We start from the raw sequence: 16,172 nt of genomic DNA, 5'->3' as shown, positions 1-16,172 counted from the left end.
CCCATGGGTAAGGAAGTCACTAACAACCAAGTACCTACAGCAAGTAAAGCACGTTCTGAGAAGTCAGCTGAACAGTCAAAACAAAGTCCTAGCCACCAACGTGTACTGGTCATCAGATACCCAGCTGGAATCATAAGCTGGACAAAGGAGGAGGTTAAAGCCACAATTGTCAAGACAAGCAAAAGCTCCTAAACATGCATGGAGGGTTCCACCCCAAGTCCAGCATCCTGAAGCTATATCCACTAAACTGAAAGGGTGAAGTCGAGGACTAGTTGGCATCAGAGCCACTATCCAGGATGAAACATTCAAACTCCGGGAATACATCAAGAAGATGCTCTAAATGCTAAGTTGCTCAGGTCTCCGTAGCTCTGGTTGCTGCTGCCAACCTGGCTGTATCTTTGAGCCCGGGGCGGCACCTGGGTTCACAGAAGTGGTTCTTGTACAAACATTGGTCATGGATGCACTGGCATGCCTTTGGCTGTAGGATGAACTCATAGTGGGCTTAACCTTAGACACGTTGATCCCAAATACCAGTTTTAGGTATAACCACTCACTCCTTCCCTCTGTTCACAGCCACCACCATTGTACTTGGGTGCTGTGTCACCCGCTTCAATTTCTCCACACTTGTCAATAGCCTGGCGTAAGTGTTTACACAACACATTGAGCACAATATGCACAATTATAACATCACATTCCACTCTCACCTTAAAACAGTCGACTCTTCCCCACTTCTTTCATTTTCCTACCCTGAATCCTTCTTCCCTGTTCCCTTTCCCCTCTCCTAGGTCTAACTCTCCCCTCTGTTTTTATATTCTGTCTTTAAAAAAGTGTTTCTTACCATTCCTTAGGGAAGGCTGGTGATGGGGGGGGAAAGAGAAGCACAACCAGGTAGCTGGAATAGTTTACAGGAACATCTCTGAAGCCAGGATGGACTGGAAGCTCGCAAATCCTGATGGTAAACACCACCAAAGGTTGAGAACAAGAGGGTTAAGATCCTGAGGTACTTCCTCTCCCAGACTTACAAAGAGCTGCTGGCTGGGGCATAGTGGTGGTTGACCAACACCAGCAGAGGGCAGTGCTCATAGATGTGGAGATACCAGCAGGCTGCAACATCAGGAAGAAGGACCATGAGAAAGTAGAGGCCCCAAGAACAACTGGAGCAGATGTCAAAGGTCAAAGCCCACGTGGTCCCTGTGGTAATAGTAGTGCCTCCCAAACTGAGAAAGTGATTCCAACAGATTCCACGAACAACATGTGTGCAGTCAGTGTTAGGAACAGCTCAAATACTGAAGAACCATAGGAACAGAACACACACACACACACACACACACACACACACACACACACACACACACACACACACACACACACACACACACACACACACACACACACACACACACACACAGAGAGAGAGAGAGTGAGATGATATTTTTGGTAAACAGGTGTGCTTTTTCAATAATGTAATTTTCAGGAATATTAGATATAATAGTATTATCAGTAGTCAGAAGAGCGAGCTGGAGGACTGGTTTGAATCCAGCTAAACATATCCAAATGACCACCACCATTAATGCTCCCTTAGTAAGTCCGCCAACTTTCAAACGTGCTTCCTTGGCACCTCAAAAATGAATGATAATGCAGAGAATAATTTTACTGACATTATCATTATTAAAATTAATCTGTGGTTTCTGCATAATGTTACAGAGCAACAGTTGGTAACACTTTACTTGAAATTTTATACATAAGGCTGATATTACGCTGCCATTATCTGTCATTAGCTTAAGGTGTAATGAAGGCTGTCATTAAGTTCAGTGTTAAGTATTCACTAAATTATGACACCTTTGGAGCTATGTTGGCATGTTTTGGGTTAGGTGGAGGGATCTAGTGGGGCTAGGGTTAGGGTTCAGGGTTAGGGTAACAAACAACACTGAATGACAGCCTTCATGACACCTTATTCACACTAATGACAGGTGTAATGTTAGACTTTATGTATAAACCTTCAAGTAAAGTGTTACCCGACAGTTAATACAAAACAAATACATAAAAAACCACATCAGTGAAATTGTCATTGTTTTTTTTTTTTGTTTTTTTTTTTTTTGTAGCTTCTTTTGCGGTATTTCTGTTACTTTGTGACACGTGTGCTCAATTAATTATTTTTTTCTTTAAATTTGTGTGTTGTTTTTATGAAATGGTTTAAAATAACTAATTGTGCTGTTCTTTTTCTTGCCAGAGAGACTATTTTTTATAAATTGAGAAATAAAATGTATTTAAAAACAATGACGTCACGGATGTCGTATTTGAGTGTCGCTTTGTAAAAATGTCTTCTCTTGTGTGATGTAAATTGTAAATAAACACACACGGAGAAGAAACCCATGGTTAAAAAAACAAAAAAAACAAAAACAAAAAAAAGAAACCCATGGTACGCTGAGATGATGTACCGCAGTATAAACAGACTGGACAACGCAGATGTGAAAGCCACACCTCGTCCCCGTGATATGACGCCGCCTCTCTCTGTTTAAATGAGCCAGCAACAAGATGGTGTTGACGTTTCCCACGGTCCGTGAAGGCGGCATCAGGCTGATCAAGCGCCATCACTGTTTGTGTTGATCCAAGCTAACAGCATCTCTCAGCGGGATAGAGGCCGGCCCTCAGCCCGCTCAGCTCTGAAACCCACCGGGACATGAAGGCGAACCGGGCCGCTGAAAGCTTCTGACACGGTGAGGACCGTGGAGCGACCCGCCGAACCACCTCCGGCTCACCCGAACCCACCGAGGCCCGGTGTGAGTCCCAGCCGACAGCGGGCAGCCTCCTCTGGGCAGGATGAAGTTCACCGAGCACCTCTCGGCTCACATCACCCCGGAGTGGAGGAAGCAGTACATCCAGTATGAGGTGGGTGGGCCGGTCTCTGTCGGTCCGGTTTGACCCTGTTCGGTGTGTCCTTTGTAAACAGCTTTGTGTCCAACAGCAGTAGCTCGGTTCGGTTTGGCTTGCTTTGGTGCGCTCTGTTGCTTTGAGTCAATTTTATTTTAAGTTACATTTTAGTTTGCTTTGTTTTTGTCCGGTGTGGTTCGATTTGGTTAGGTTTGGTTTGGTTTGGTCTTGTTTATTGTCATTCATTCTCGTTTGATTTGATTAACTTTAGTGTGATTTGACTGGGCCTTTTTTGACCCAGCCTGGTTCGATCGGATTTAATTCTCGTTTTAATTTGGACTGTTTGGTTTTGGTGTGATTTGTCCTTGTTTTGTTTGAAATGTTGAAATTCAGTATCATAGCTGTATAGGTTTGGTCTGTTTAAGTTAAGTCTGGTTTGGCTTGGTCTGGGTTTGATAATAATAATAATAATTAATAGTTGCTTGGATTTATATTGCGCTTTTCATGACATTTAAAGAACTTTATATAGAACATTATTCATTCACACCAGTCATTCCAGTGGTGGTAAGCTACATTGTAGCCACAGCTGCACTGAGGGCATACCGTTTTGGCTGTTGCTATTGGTCCGGACCTCAGACAATCCTGGCTATAGTTCCGGCACTTCCTGTGCGCATGCATCTGCACGCACAGTAAGCCGAATGCCAGTAGTTCGGTCAATGCCTCAGACCACTCTGCTATCCTAACACAGTGTTAACATAGGCACATTATGCTTATGTTGCAAAGGTCCAGCAGTAACAGAACTGCACATGCGCACAGGAAGTGCCCGAACAATAGTCAGATTTGTCTGAGTTCTGGGTACGGAACTATACACTATGTACTATTTATTGTTGTTCTGAGTCTCGTTTGGTTTGGTTCGATTAAGCCTGGTTTGACTGTTTGGAATGGTTTTCTTTGATCCAAGTTAGGTTCAGTTCATTTTGGTCTGGTTTAATACAATTTTGTTTGGTTCGGTTTTATTCAGTCCAGATCTCTCCAAGCAATGATTTTTGTGCCTTTCCGAGTCAAACTTAGGCCTCAGGTGTTTGTGAGTGAATGGTTGGTAGATTTACTGTCACAACCTACGTCAATAAATAATACATATATAATGTTGTATGTTACCAACATGTTTTTTGGTTCTGCATTCCGTAAATCAGCCAAAGTGGTACCAGAAATGCAAACCAGTGGATATTTCTGACTTTCACATTCTGGACATTTGGAGGTGAGGCCTCCCTGGGTCGGACTTTGAGATCTGGGAATTGGGAGTTTAAATCATCACCTTCAACCAAATGCATTCCAAACCATTCCTGCTTTGTGTCAGGCAGCCTAATCCTGCTGACATCAGGAAAGCTCGTTTTGAAGCTTTTTGCAGGGCTGCATAATTAATGACATCATTAGGTTAGGGTTGTTTAGCTAGAAAACATCTTAAACCTGCAGGACTGTGACCCTCTAGGACAGACATTGTCCTCAGTCTAATTTTATGTGGCCCTTAAAGTAAATGTACAAAATCACAGAAAAATACACAAAACAAAACCAAGAATACAATGAAAAAACAAAACCCACAAAGAATTACAATATTGCAGGAAAATACAGTAGAAGACCAGAAGAACACAGAAAAGAATCCAGAAACACATACAACTACTACAAGAAATATTCAACATTACAGAAAAGAAAAAGACAAAAAAATTACTCTGCAAACCCACAGTACTATCAAACAAGCAAAACATCATCATCAAAATGACCCCAAGAAAATACAAAAATGGACAAAATGCCTTATAACAGGCAAGACAACAACAAACATACACAGAATGACAGAAAAACACACAAAATTACTATAAAAATAATTTGTTGTTTCTTGTAGTAATTCTAAATGCTGACATGATCTCTGCTCTAGGACTTCATTTGGACACCCTTTGGTTGACATGTTCTAACAATGCTTATGTAGCATTGTATTGTCCAAGCATCATACTGTCTTCTCATGTGTCATAATAATGTTAAATGCTTTGGGGGGAAAAAATGGAAAAACTGCTAAAACGAGAGCAGTTCTAACTGGTGACGTGTGGTGGTAAAAGTGAGGCTTTAATGCTGTCAGTGTTTTCACATTGTTCTGAACTGCTCGTTCCTCACTATAGTAAAAACACACTTCAGATGAGAGTCACTGTGAGTGTCACATTTAACCCTTTTTTGGATGTTTCAGTGGTTTTATGACCGTATGGGCCCAATCACGTCACCCACTCAGCATGCATTGTGGATTAAGACAGTGTAAGTCAAGAACAAAAAGCGTTAAAATTATTTCTTTTCCACCGTCCACAATTGTCCGGTCCAGCTCTCATGCTCATGTGTTCGTTGTTGGAACTTTACAGGCACCTGCTAAATGCATTCACACAAAGAAGAGTTTCACACTCTGTTAAAAAGTATGTGAAACACTCTGCATTGATTTGTGCTTATTATTTCAAAACTTCAGGAGGCTTCCTGGTGTTTGAGACAGAAATCACACGCTGACTCAGCGTTTGCTCTGCAGCCTTCGCCCATCCTCCCGTCTGATCAGCCGGATTTAGTTTGTCAGCCTCTGTTTCCATCCGGGTGCTGATTGTTCCGTCAGCAACCTTTGATTCGCTCACACTTGGATTCAATGTGTAATGCTGTGTTTTTCTGTATTATTGTTCCTTTTTTCTCCAACTAGTACAGTGCCTGTCGGAAGTATGTATTCATATAGTGGGAGCTTAAGTAGAGTTGTCAGTTATGGCCAAATGAGTATGTGTTTGAATGTTGGATGTACAAAGAGGTGTGCATACTCTGTACTGTGTAGTGTTATAAAGGGGTTTATTTGTGGGTGTAAAGTAAAATAGCATGTGCAATTTCCCTGGTTTAATTTTATGGGACATGCGCATGATACATAGATAAATAAAGTTTGAAGAGTTCACCCAGAGGGGGGATTGTCTGGGGTTATAAGTCATTCATCAACATGCATGGCTCTGCTGTACACCCCCTGAATTAAAACAAAAGGGTGCAACCAAATTCCACTGCTCCCACTGGAAAAGTTAGTGTAGAGCCCTGGAGTGTGTTGAACTGGTGCTGCAACTCAGACCGTGAGGCAGACTCCTTCCTCGAAAAACAAACCATGCTAGATAGCTCACTCACACGTGCTGTCCTTTAAGGCTCAAACATACTCGAGCGTACATCCGTGGAGCGGAGTCCCCCAAGCCAATTAAGTGTACAGCTCAAATTTTAGGACTGCGCGGACTTGTCCGCGTACCTGATGTCACGCAAAACGTGTATCGACCCGCATTAAATGTAACACCGACCTGCATTTCACAGCCTGGTGAAACAGAGCTGGAGAGATGAACATGAGCTTAGAGGAGAGACTGGCAGACGAGCTACAAAAGTACCGACACCTTTAAAACACGTCCCAAGAGTACAAGGACTACTGAGAAGCGCTAAGGATTTTGGGAAATGTAGGATTTTAATGGAAACTACGGTGCAGTCGAGTATGTAAACTCTGAGGAGTGCGGACAGTCTGTCCGAGACAAACGTTTGTCACATGTTGGTATTATGCTGCTGCTGTTGATAAAAGGGACTGAGTGGGACTTTGGCCCAGAATCCTCTTTCTGTAAAACTTTACTGAGACAAACATGATATGGAGATATGATGTTTGTCTCAGTACAAAGTTAATATAACATTAACACAGCGATTTACAATAAATATATTATATTTACAGATTGGCTGATGTTCAGCATGTTTTTTTATAGCAGCATCGACTAATATTTGATTTCAGTAAATATTTCCACAGTATGATATAGAAGTAACTAAGGTTTTAATGTAGACAGTAGTGTACATTATAATTGTCCTTATTTGGCTGCTGTGATGTTAAGTGTAATGTCTGTAGCTTGAATATATTCTTTCTGTTCAGACTGTGGATCAAACTGAGCTGTGTTTTTATTTTTTTATAATTCCTGTGAAGCTTTTAGGCACTTCTCCTTCTGTGGAATGGAGCAGACGACTGTCAGTGATTCACACATCCATCAGCTGTTGTCTCTTTGTCTGTCATTGTTTCCATTGGGGCTTTAAACGATGTGGACAAAAGGAAAACTGTACAGCATGATGTTGTTTACTTGTGGCAGAATGAGGGAAATGACTCTCCGCTCAACAGAGACTTGGAGTAATCGAAGTACAAATGCTTTTAGATGTTAACATGCAGCTCTACAGAAACCCTGATAACAAGCTACCATTTACAATGTGCTGTGGTGGGCCATAGGAGCATCTAAAACATGCAGGACAGGGGCTCTCCTGGACCAGACTTAGAATCACTGAAATACCAGATGAACTGAATTTAGTACTTTGCATTTTAAAAATGCTATGTGAATGCTCAGTTTTAATAGTAAAGTAGTTAGCAATAGCATAAACAGTGCCTGAGCTAACATTGGTGATCTTTAGTTTAAAAAAACAGAAATATAGGAGAGTCTTTGAAAGTATAAATACCATGAACTTTTAGCTGTTATAGAAAGGGTTCATTTAGGGCTGCTCTTTTGGCCAAAAAAAAAAAATCCCCTCTTTTTATTTTTGCCCTGAAAACTCGTTTTTCTGCAGTTTTATCTTTTTTCATTCCCCTCGCCCTCACTACTCACGGTCTAATGTTCTAGTTTAAGTGATGACCAGTGATCGACTTTAATTTGCGGTAGAGGTGCACCAAAATGGAACTTCTCGGCCGAAACCAAAAACGAGGAAAGCAAGGCTGAAAAAATGAACACGGAAATAAATGAATGTACCAATTGTTAGTACCATTGTATTTATGGCTGCGACTGTGTACTAACCTTACTAAAATCAATATTTGGTGCAGTGGTGGCCTAGCAGTTTCAGAAGTGGGCTTGTAACCAGTCCCCGAGACCTAATTGCTTGAGTAATCTCTTGAAAAAGAGATTAATCTCAATGAGACTTTCCGGGTTAAATGAAAGTAAAAAAAATAATTCATAATTCAAAGAATGAATTATCCATCCATCTGCTGTATTTTTACTCTGTGGTTGTCTTAACCTCTTTGCTTAGAACAGAGTTTCTCAACTAGGGGTACGCAATGGCACTACACGGTATACTTGAAAGAGAGAGAGAGTGGGAAATTAACAAATAAAGTGATAGAACCAGTGGCTTAGAAGACGTTTTGGTGCTCAGATATACTGGAATATGTCCATGCGCAGTCACTTTGGCCGGCATCCAGACAAGCGTGTGGTGGACGCGGTGTTTCCTCCAAAAAATATTTGGTGACCGAATTAATGGTGCATCACTAGTTTGCGTTGCTAGAGCTACAGGAGATGTTGTCTATTGGGACCAGAGTAGATAAATAGATCTTAATGTGCAGAAGTATCGTGGACAAAACACTGCACTTTTCACTGAGAGTAGGAGTCACATGTCTGTTGTAAACAGGAAGTAGTATGTCACAGTACTCCGTCTAAGTCGCGTCTGTCTCATTATTTTTGTTTGTCCTCCTCCTTAAGCTGCTGTTGAATAACAGTCCCAACAAACTGTGTGCGTGTGTGTGTGTGTGGAAGAGGTTGTAATATGAGAGAAAATTCAATGTTTTCATAATGTCACAGAACATCGCAACTATTTAAAACATGTAGCTGAACTTTTACCTAAACAAAGGATTTATGTAATTTTTCTGCCTGCAGGAAGACAGAAAGTTGACTGCTGCTGTTTGTGTTTGATAAATGGTCCTTCCCAAGTGTTAAAACACACAGGCGCACACACACACACACAGTGATGACCTCACAGGCCATGTTAGTGAAACTAACCGCTGTCAGATGCACAGCTGGGAAAATCAACGGGCCACATCTGGTTTGTGTGTGAACGCTGCAGGAGCTAGAAGGAAAGCAGCGCGGGCACACAAACACATACTGTATCTCATTTCAATATTTCTCTACATTTCCATGTGAACTGGGCAGGTCTGGCTTTCAGTGGAGACAAAACAAATATTTACACATTCTTTTTCTACAATAAAGGGCCATGACACCAACAATCATGTTGATGCAAAAACGAGTCCTAAATTGTGCGTCCACGAAATATTATGTCTATCTTAAAGCTGATATCCGGAGTTTCTGAGAGGACGTCTCGATGTCCCGCCCTCAACAGCTCCACTTCCTGCCTCTGCAATCTACCAGAAGCCACGCCTCTACTTTTTTGCTCGCGCATCGCGGAACATAACAAGGTCGCATTGATATAGGTCTATGTGTCAGGTAAGAGCCACGGCCAGTAAGGGCCTTGTTTCCGTGCACAATTCTGCATTGACTTTGATTGACAGTCTCAAAAGCAGGAAGTCGAAGCCTATTAGCTGTGCGCACAAGGTGATTGTTTCCATTTGTATAGGGGTCTATAGGACGAAGGAAGGACTTATATACAATAATGTATATGAATGACCACCGGCAGTAGACCATTGTAAAATGCCATTAGCTATTTTTTAGCATTTCAAAAGAGTCACATTAATATCCGCTGTCAAATTTAACATTTTACTTTTCTTGCATTTTAATTATTTGCGTTACACCAACTACTCTCAAAGATGCCTCCATATTGTGTAGCAGCTAATGCTTTTATTAAGCAACTGTGGGAACTTTTCAGATGAGCGCTTCAGTGTGCGTGGGAACAAGCAAATAAATAACCCAAAAAAACTATTAACACCACTGTATAGTGCTTAATGGCAGCACCTACGGTCAATCAATCTTGAAGCACTCGTTGAACTTACTAAAGGTTTTTCCTCCTGTCTAATTTCTTGCTTGTGTTGGACAAAAACGTCTACTAAATGAAATTGTAGAGGCGCACACATAGTCATGATTTTTTCATAGAATAAGATGGTGTTAAAAGCATGATGTCATAACTGGGGTTCTCGGGGTGGGGTGGGTGGGTATGGGCTGTATCGGGTGTATTTTACTTTACTTTTCTTCTATGCATACTTGTGTGTTGTAATGATTGAGAACAAAGGGATAGACTTCTCCTAATCCGACATGCTGTCTTCCCTCTTTGTATACGACCTTCTCAGAACACACAATGTTATGTACTGTTCAGAAAATAATAATAAAAAAAAAAATGTAAAAAAATCTAAACTGGTGTCATGTGCCCTTGACTTTAAATCTTTTTACAGTGGTCAGGACAACACAGAACATTGTTTTTGTTCTGAGGTGGGAAAAAAGGACGTTGTAGGTTTGTTGCAGGGATCTACGCTGACATTTGTCCCAAGGAGCATGTCAGGGCTCCTAAAGTATAATATAGATAGATATAATATAGAAAGAGATATTTATTTATTTAGGCAGAAAAACAAACATGCAGCATCACACTTTTTTTGTGTTTAGTTTCTTTTTTTCCTCTGTGAACTAAACAAAGAATATCAGTTGTCTAACTGTTTTTGCATGTTGACCCTTGTCAGCCAGTGTTTAACGGAAGGAGAGGGATCAAACTAATCAACAGAGGGACCTCAATGCTTATCTCTATCAACTAGTTAAGGAAATCCTTACATCTGCATTTAAAGGATAAAATAGTGTAAAGGATTAAGCATTTCTACATCAAAGAATATGAACTACAACATCCCTATAATGGGAATAAGAAGCGTCCTGTTCTTCTTTCTTCACTTGACTTCTCTCCTGATTCATCCGCATCACTTTATCCACTGTGCTCCGTTCTTCTAAAGGAAAATTCGATTGACTTCATCCTTCTTTCCATGCTGCTTTCGCGCTCTGTCATCTCTTGCGTGATGCTTGTTGCGTTATCACAGAGAACAACTGTGATTGGTGTGATGTGGCCAGAGGATTGATGGATTTCTTTTAAGCCATCGTAGGAAAAACAATTTGGAAGAAAAAAAACAAGCGTAGTTGCAAAAAATGTACCTGCACGTATAAATGCAGTATCAACCGAAAACAAAAAATGCAGACATGGAGAGAAAAAAAAAAAGTAATCGACATTTTGCACCAGCTTATCAAATATTGTCACGTGTGGAAGGAGGACATTTAATGCCATATCAATTGAATTTTTTCATAGGCCTCTAAAATAGTTTCTGTCTAAATGAAGAAGCAGCAGTGCAGCTGAAGGTCGTGGCTGTCTGGCTCTGGTTTGAGAAACTGCTCTGACGCCCTCTGGCTGAGGCACAAAAATGCAGAGCTCGGAGTTCTGCTGCATCATCAGAACCGTGTCCCGTCTGACTGGTTGTTGCCTCGAGTTCAGGCGGTGCGTGACAATATTTTCTTTAGACTTGCTATGTCAGAGAAGTTCAGGGTAATGACGTGGATGTTTGGCACAGTTACTTCCATTGTTCCAGGATGTTTTTTTTTTTGCAGGCAAATGCAAGTGAAATGCTAGCACCGTAGAGCCCTGGTTTGGTCACGGTACATACTGTTGTAGACCTGAGGTGAGAGCTGCTTTAATCGACTCACTCTACCTGAGGAAAGGATAGGAGTTTGGAGGAAAGCAACATGCAAGCACTATTGGAAAGGGGGAAAAGGCCTTACCGGTTGGTGTTTCACTACAACTGGTGATCATTTTAACTGATGCCATTTAGAAACGAGGCTTTAATGCTGTCAACAAGTGTTTACATTAATCTTAACCACTTGTTTGGTTACGATACAAACAGACTGTGGTGATAATCTACTCACAAGATAACATGATCACTATTCAAACCGTAAAACCAACTGGTACAATAGCTCATTACAATCAAACTGAAGCATTTTCCTGCCCCTTAAGGCACAGGAAGAAGACAATGGGGCACATTGTCACTGTGGTGATAATCAACTCACAAGATAACATGATCACTATTCAAACCGTAAAACCAACTGGTACAATAGCTCATTACAATCAAACTGAAGCATTTTCCTGCCTCTTAAGGCACAGGAAGAAGACAATGGGGCACATTTAGACTGTTTCAGTGATTTTGGTGACCGTGCGCATCAGATCCCGTTGTTCATTCAATGTGCTCGCACACAATATGCTGATTGACCCAGGGATTTGTAAAACAAAGAGCATCTTATGTGTTAGTTTAACTGGTGATCATTATAAATGGTGACATCTCACAGAGGATGCAGTCCCTCAGTGTTTAATAGTCTAACACCCTTGTTCATCACAAAACAAAAAACAGACTTCAGTTGTCAGTAGGGATTTCCCGATACAACTTTTTCATTTCGGATATGATACCCATATTGCAGCCTTGCAAATGGACCGATACCAATATTGATCCGATACAATATCAGCATGAATCATACATACATTTACTACTTTTTATTATTTTTTTTATTAAAAAAAACAAACTTATTTTTGTGTGGAATGTTAGGAAAGACTTGATCAAGTGATGTTACTCAGAGAACAATAGTCAGCAACAGTAGGTATGAGAAAAACTGACCCATTTATTATTAACCAATTGGTTACATTAGGGATGTAACAATTAATTGTAAGGCAGTTAAAAATCGATTCATACGTAGCAAGGTTCACATCGATGCTGTGAATCGCAGTACTTTTTTAAACAGCAGAGGGCACTATCCAGAAGTGTTGGCGGCGAGCGAAATCTGCTAATACTTTCTTTCTGGCCGCCTTCTACTCTTAAACATATTCATAAATGATTCCTTATCCCTTTAGCACCAAAAGAATATCTGTAATATTACGTGAATATTTGTAAAAGTCACGTTTTTCTATTAGCTCTGTCTGCTAGCATAGCATCTCTTCTTCACTGCAGGAATATCTGCATGCCAACCGACCACTGGGTTACCAGCGCCCTCTGCTGGTCCAAACAATTATCTGACGCAAATACAGTGCAGACTGGTTTTTTTTTTTTTTTTAAAGTCCAATTGTTAAGGCACAAAATACATTTTCAGTTGCACTTTAAAGAGAAAAAGAACTATTATGCAGTTTTGTATTGTTTACTATAGAACCAGAATTTAAATTAATAGGCTTCTTCTTCATTTGTATTATTCCTTTATTTATTTCATTAAAGATTTATTTTTAGTTAAATTGCATTGTTTTGAATAGTTTATCAAAGGATTCTTTTGACAATGAAAAATAAAATGAAAATAGCACAGTATTTTCCCAAAAAAAAATAGTCATTTATATACAGTCCCATTTTGTAAAATAAATTGTGAGAGAATCATATTGTGAATCAAATCGTATCAGGAGTTGAGTGAATCATTACATCCCTAGGTTACACACATTTTAACCTTCAACATAATATCTACAGTATTCTACAATTGAATAAAATAAATAAAAAATAAATCCCAAAAAAAAAACGGAAATATGATATCCGATATTTGTTTTCAGGCTGATATCAGACCGATAGTGATATTGGATCGGGACACCACTCGTTGTCAGGGGGTTCATTTTCAGTTTTTAAAACATCAAACCAGTCATAAGATATCACAATGAGAAAATCCACCATAACACGAATTAGTACATGCAAAGAGATCAAATTTTACCATCTTCCACGCATACAGGGGAAGGACTCAGCGACACACTTTGAAATGTTTCAGTTGTTTTTACGAACATGTGCGTCAGATCACTCTGTTTATTCAGCATGTAGACAGTATGCTGATTAGTGCAGGGGCGTGACAATACCACAAATTTCTCACTCACTGATGTATGACAGAACAGCTTGTTGAAGCCTTTTTGACAGATTTGTTTAACATGAGAGGAGTGGGTCAGGAGGTTCTGCAGGATACTATTGATCAACCTACTTTTTCATGATCAATCACATATCTGTGACATAATTTTTCATTGCACCATACCGTGTTTGGCCCCTGGACATAAAGTCTAGTCAATGCAGGACAGTAACTTTAGAAATGTAATGTGTCAAAGCTAACCTTTGGTCTCTCATGGTGCTTTATTGAGTAGCTTTAGTTATTTCATAGCTGCATTAGGGGTGGGAATTGTAGGGTACCTCATGACATGATACGCAATACATGGTTCCAGCTACAGTTATTCTACAATAATTGATATATTGCATTGAAATTACACAATACAGTGCAGTAATATTTGTCCCAAAATAAAAAGAATAGTAGCAACATTGTCAGAATGTCTAATGCCAGTTTCATAGAATTTAACACAGACTCAACAAAAAGTGCATTAAGTCAAAGTTTATCTAATTAAATACATTGAATACATTTTCCTGTCCTCCCCAGCTCAGGTGTAACACTGCCCTCTCTCTCTACTAAGGGTGGGCGATATGGGAAAAATATCATATCACCATTTTTTTCTTTGTGAAATCACGATCACGATTTTATCACAACTTTTGTCATTCAAATCATTTAGACTATTTTAAAGTTATTTACCAATAAAACCTACTTAAAATCATTGGCCTAAAGGGAAAAAAGGAATAAAAGATAATTTAGGACAAGGTAATTATCTTTTCTTTTTTTTTTTTTTTTATTGTATGTAAGCAATTCATCAAACTGGTTCCTAGTACAATTAACATCAAACAAAAAGGCTGACAAGTTATTTTAGTCACAGTCTTTTTACTTTGTTTAACTAAAGTGGTGTAGCATTAGCATTAGCAACACTTGCTACATAGCAAGGCAGCTTATCAGTCTAGTGATTTATATTTGTTATTGAGGTAACACACTCATATTAATAATATCCTACTTTAAGCAGTGTTTGAACACCTCATTTCACACAGTTTAGACAATCATATTCTTTACAAGATAAAACGTTACTGCTTTGGTTACATTAGGCCTGGGTGATATGGACCAATATTCATATCTCTATATTTTTCCTCAAAATGTCAATAGGTGATATAAACTCCATTTATTATTATTATTTTTTTTTCAATAGTTTTACAAGAAAAACAATAATGGGTCAAAGTCAGTGGAGCCACAAAGACCCTTTTATTAATCACTAGCAGCACAATAACAACATTTTGTGTCACTTTTGACTTTTTCCTTCATTAAGGCTGAAATGTGATTCAATTATGTAGTGTTTTTAAAGTCAATCACATTCAGGACACTGTCTCTTTAAGAGTGTGGAAACAGCCCCGTTAGCTGCAGCAGCAGATCTCGTAGCGACAGAGCGTTAGTTATAGAAGAGAAACACATGCAGTGTTTCCTCAAACATATTTCAGTGCTTCAACACTCAGAACTGATAAAGTTTAACAGACAGACAGACATCTGCACTGAACCTCTGAGAGACAGTCGCTCTGAGAGACAGGAAGCAGCACAGCTAACTCTGTGTCCGTGCACTAGGGGGGAGGGGGAGCGGAGCGTACTTCTGCCGCGTTTAAGCACTTAATTAATCTTAATTAATGTCTGTAATGCTTATGTGCTGACTAGCAAATGGTGTGATTTGGCAGAGAAAAAAAACATTGGATGTTCTGTGTATGGACTACAGACATATGATGCAGACACGGCACCGCAAGGGTTAAAATGTGAACTACAGACGGTTCTACGATCTCCGTGATTTGGGAGATCGTAGTCATGTTGAAATCCTTAACAATCTAATATCGTCAGATCGCACACCCTAACTTTCTACATATTTTCCCTTGATAAAGTTTAGCTCACTTTTCCTTAGTGAGGGCTGCTGACGGTAATTATGTATTATAATGACTCTATTAGTTGGTTTTTGTTGTGTTTTTTACAAGAAAATACATGCATAGTGGTCATGAAAGGATTGTACTACATGTAGTGTCAACTTGACATGGAGGGGGAATATGAATAGTAAGAAAAGTGCCATGTGTCCCACTGCTAACCTACGTCATTCATCTGAGGGATGGGACCATCCCATAGGCCTCTAACTGAGGAAGCCTCATGAATTGGAGGTGAAACATCTTTAAGCAAAACTTTAAATCTTAAATCAACACGACTTGGATGACACATGACTAAAGGCTTTACAATGACTCTCACTGACCCTAATTTTAAGGCCCAAATCATAACGATGTTTGTGCATGTAATGCAGTTTCTTAATCTGATGGAGAATTCTAGGTTCTCTTCTCCCCATCCCTCCATTGCTGTGTCATACGTTCCCAGATATTCAAAGTGTCGTTACTGCTTGTTGACAGCAAACTTATCACCTACCATGATAGGAGACCTGAAGGCCAGACCACAAATCAAATCATGATAATCTGCATCATATTAGCTCGGATTAATTTGGTGAAGAAAGTGTTATAAAGGTGCGTTCAGATCTATTTTTCACCCATCTCCATTTGTTTTAAAAACCCCAAAAACATAGTATTTGATGTTTCTTTTCCCAAACTTGCCTGTTTTTGAGAGTTTTAGTCACTTTCTGAGCAACTCTACACAAACAGTTTCCTTATGCATATTCATGAG

The 16,172-nt window shown here is 39.7% G+C and overlaps 1 protein-coding gene across 1 annotated transcript in view; it reads left to right on the top strand.

Moving 5' to 3' along the window:
- The first annotated feature begins 2,490 nt into the window (after nt 1–2,490).
- Nucleotides 2,491–16,172, top strand: part of LOC114478714 (xenotropic and polytropic retrovirus receptor 1 homolog) — a 40,468-nt gene continuing 26,786 nt past the window's right edge. The window contains exon 1 of the mRNA XM_028471885.1: nt 2,491–2,889. Coding sequence (XP_028327686.1) covers nt 2,821–2,889 — 69 coding nt within the window. The 5' untranslated portion in view covers nt 2,491–2,820. The remainder of the gene's footprint in view (nt 2,890–16,172) is intronic.

The sequence above is a fragment of the Gouania willdenowi genome, chromosome 17 (assembly GCF_900634775.1).
Source record: "Gouania willdenowi chromosome 17, fGouWil2.1, whole genome shotgun sequence".
In the NCBI taxonomy this organism is placed as follows: Eukaryota; Metazoa; Chordata; class Actinopteri; order Blenniiformes; family Gobiesocidae; genus Gouania; species Gouania willdenowi.
The sequence above is the reverse complement of the archived record's forward strand: the minus strand, read 5'-3'. Positions and strand labels throughout refer to the sequence as shown.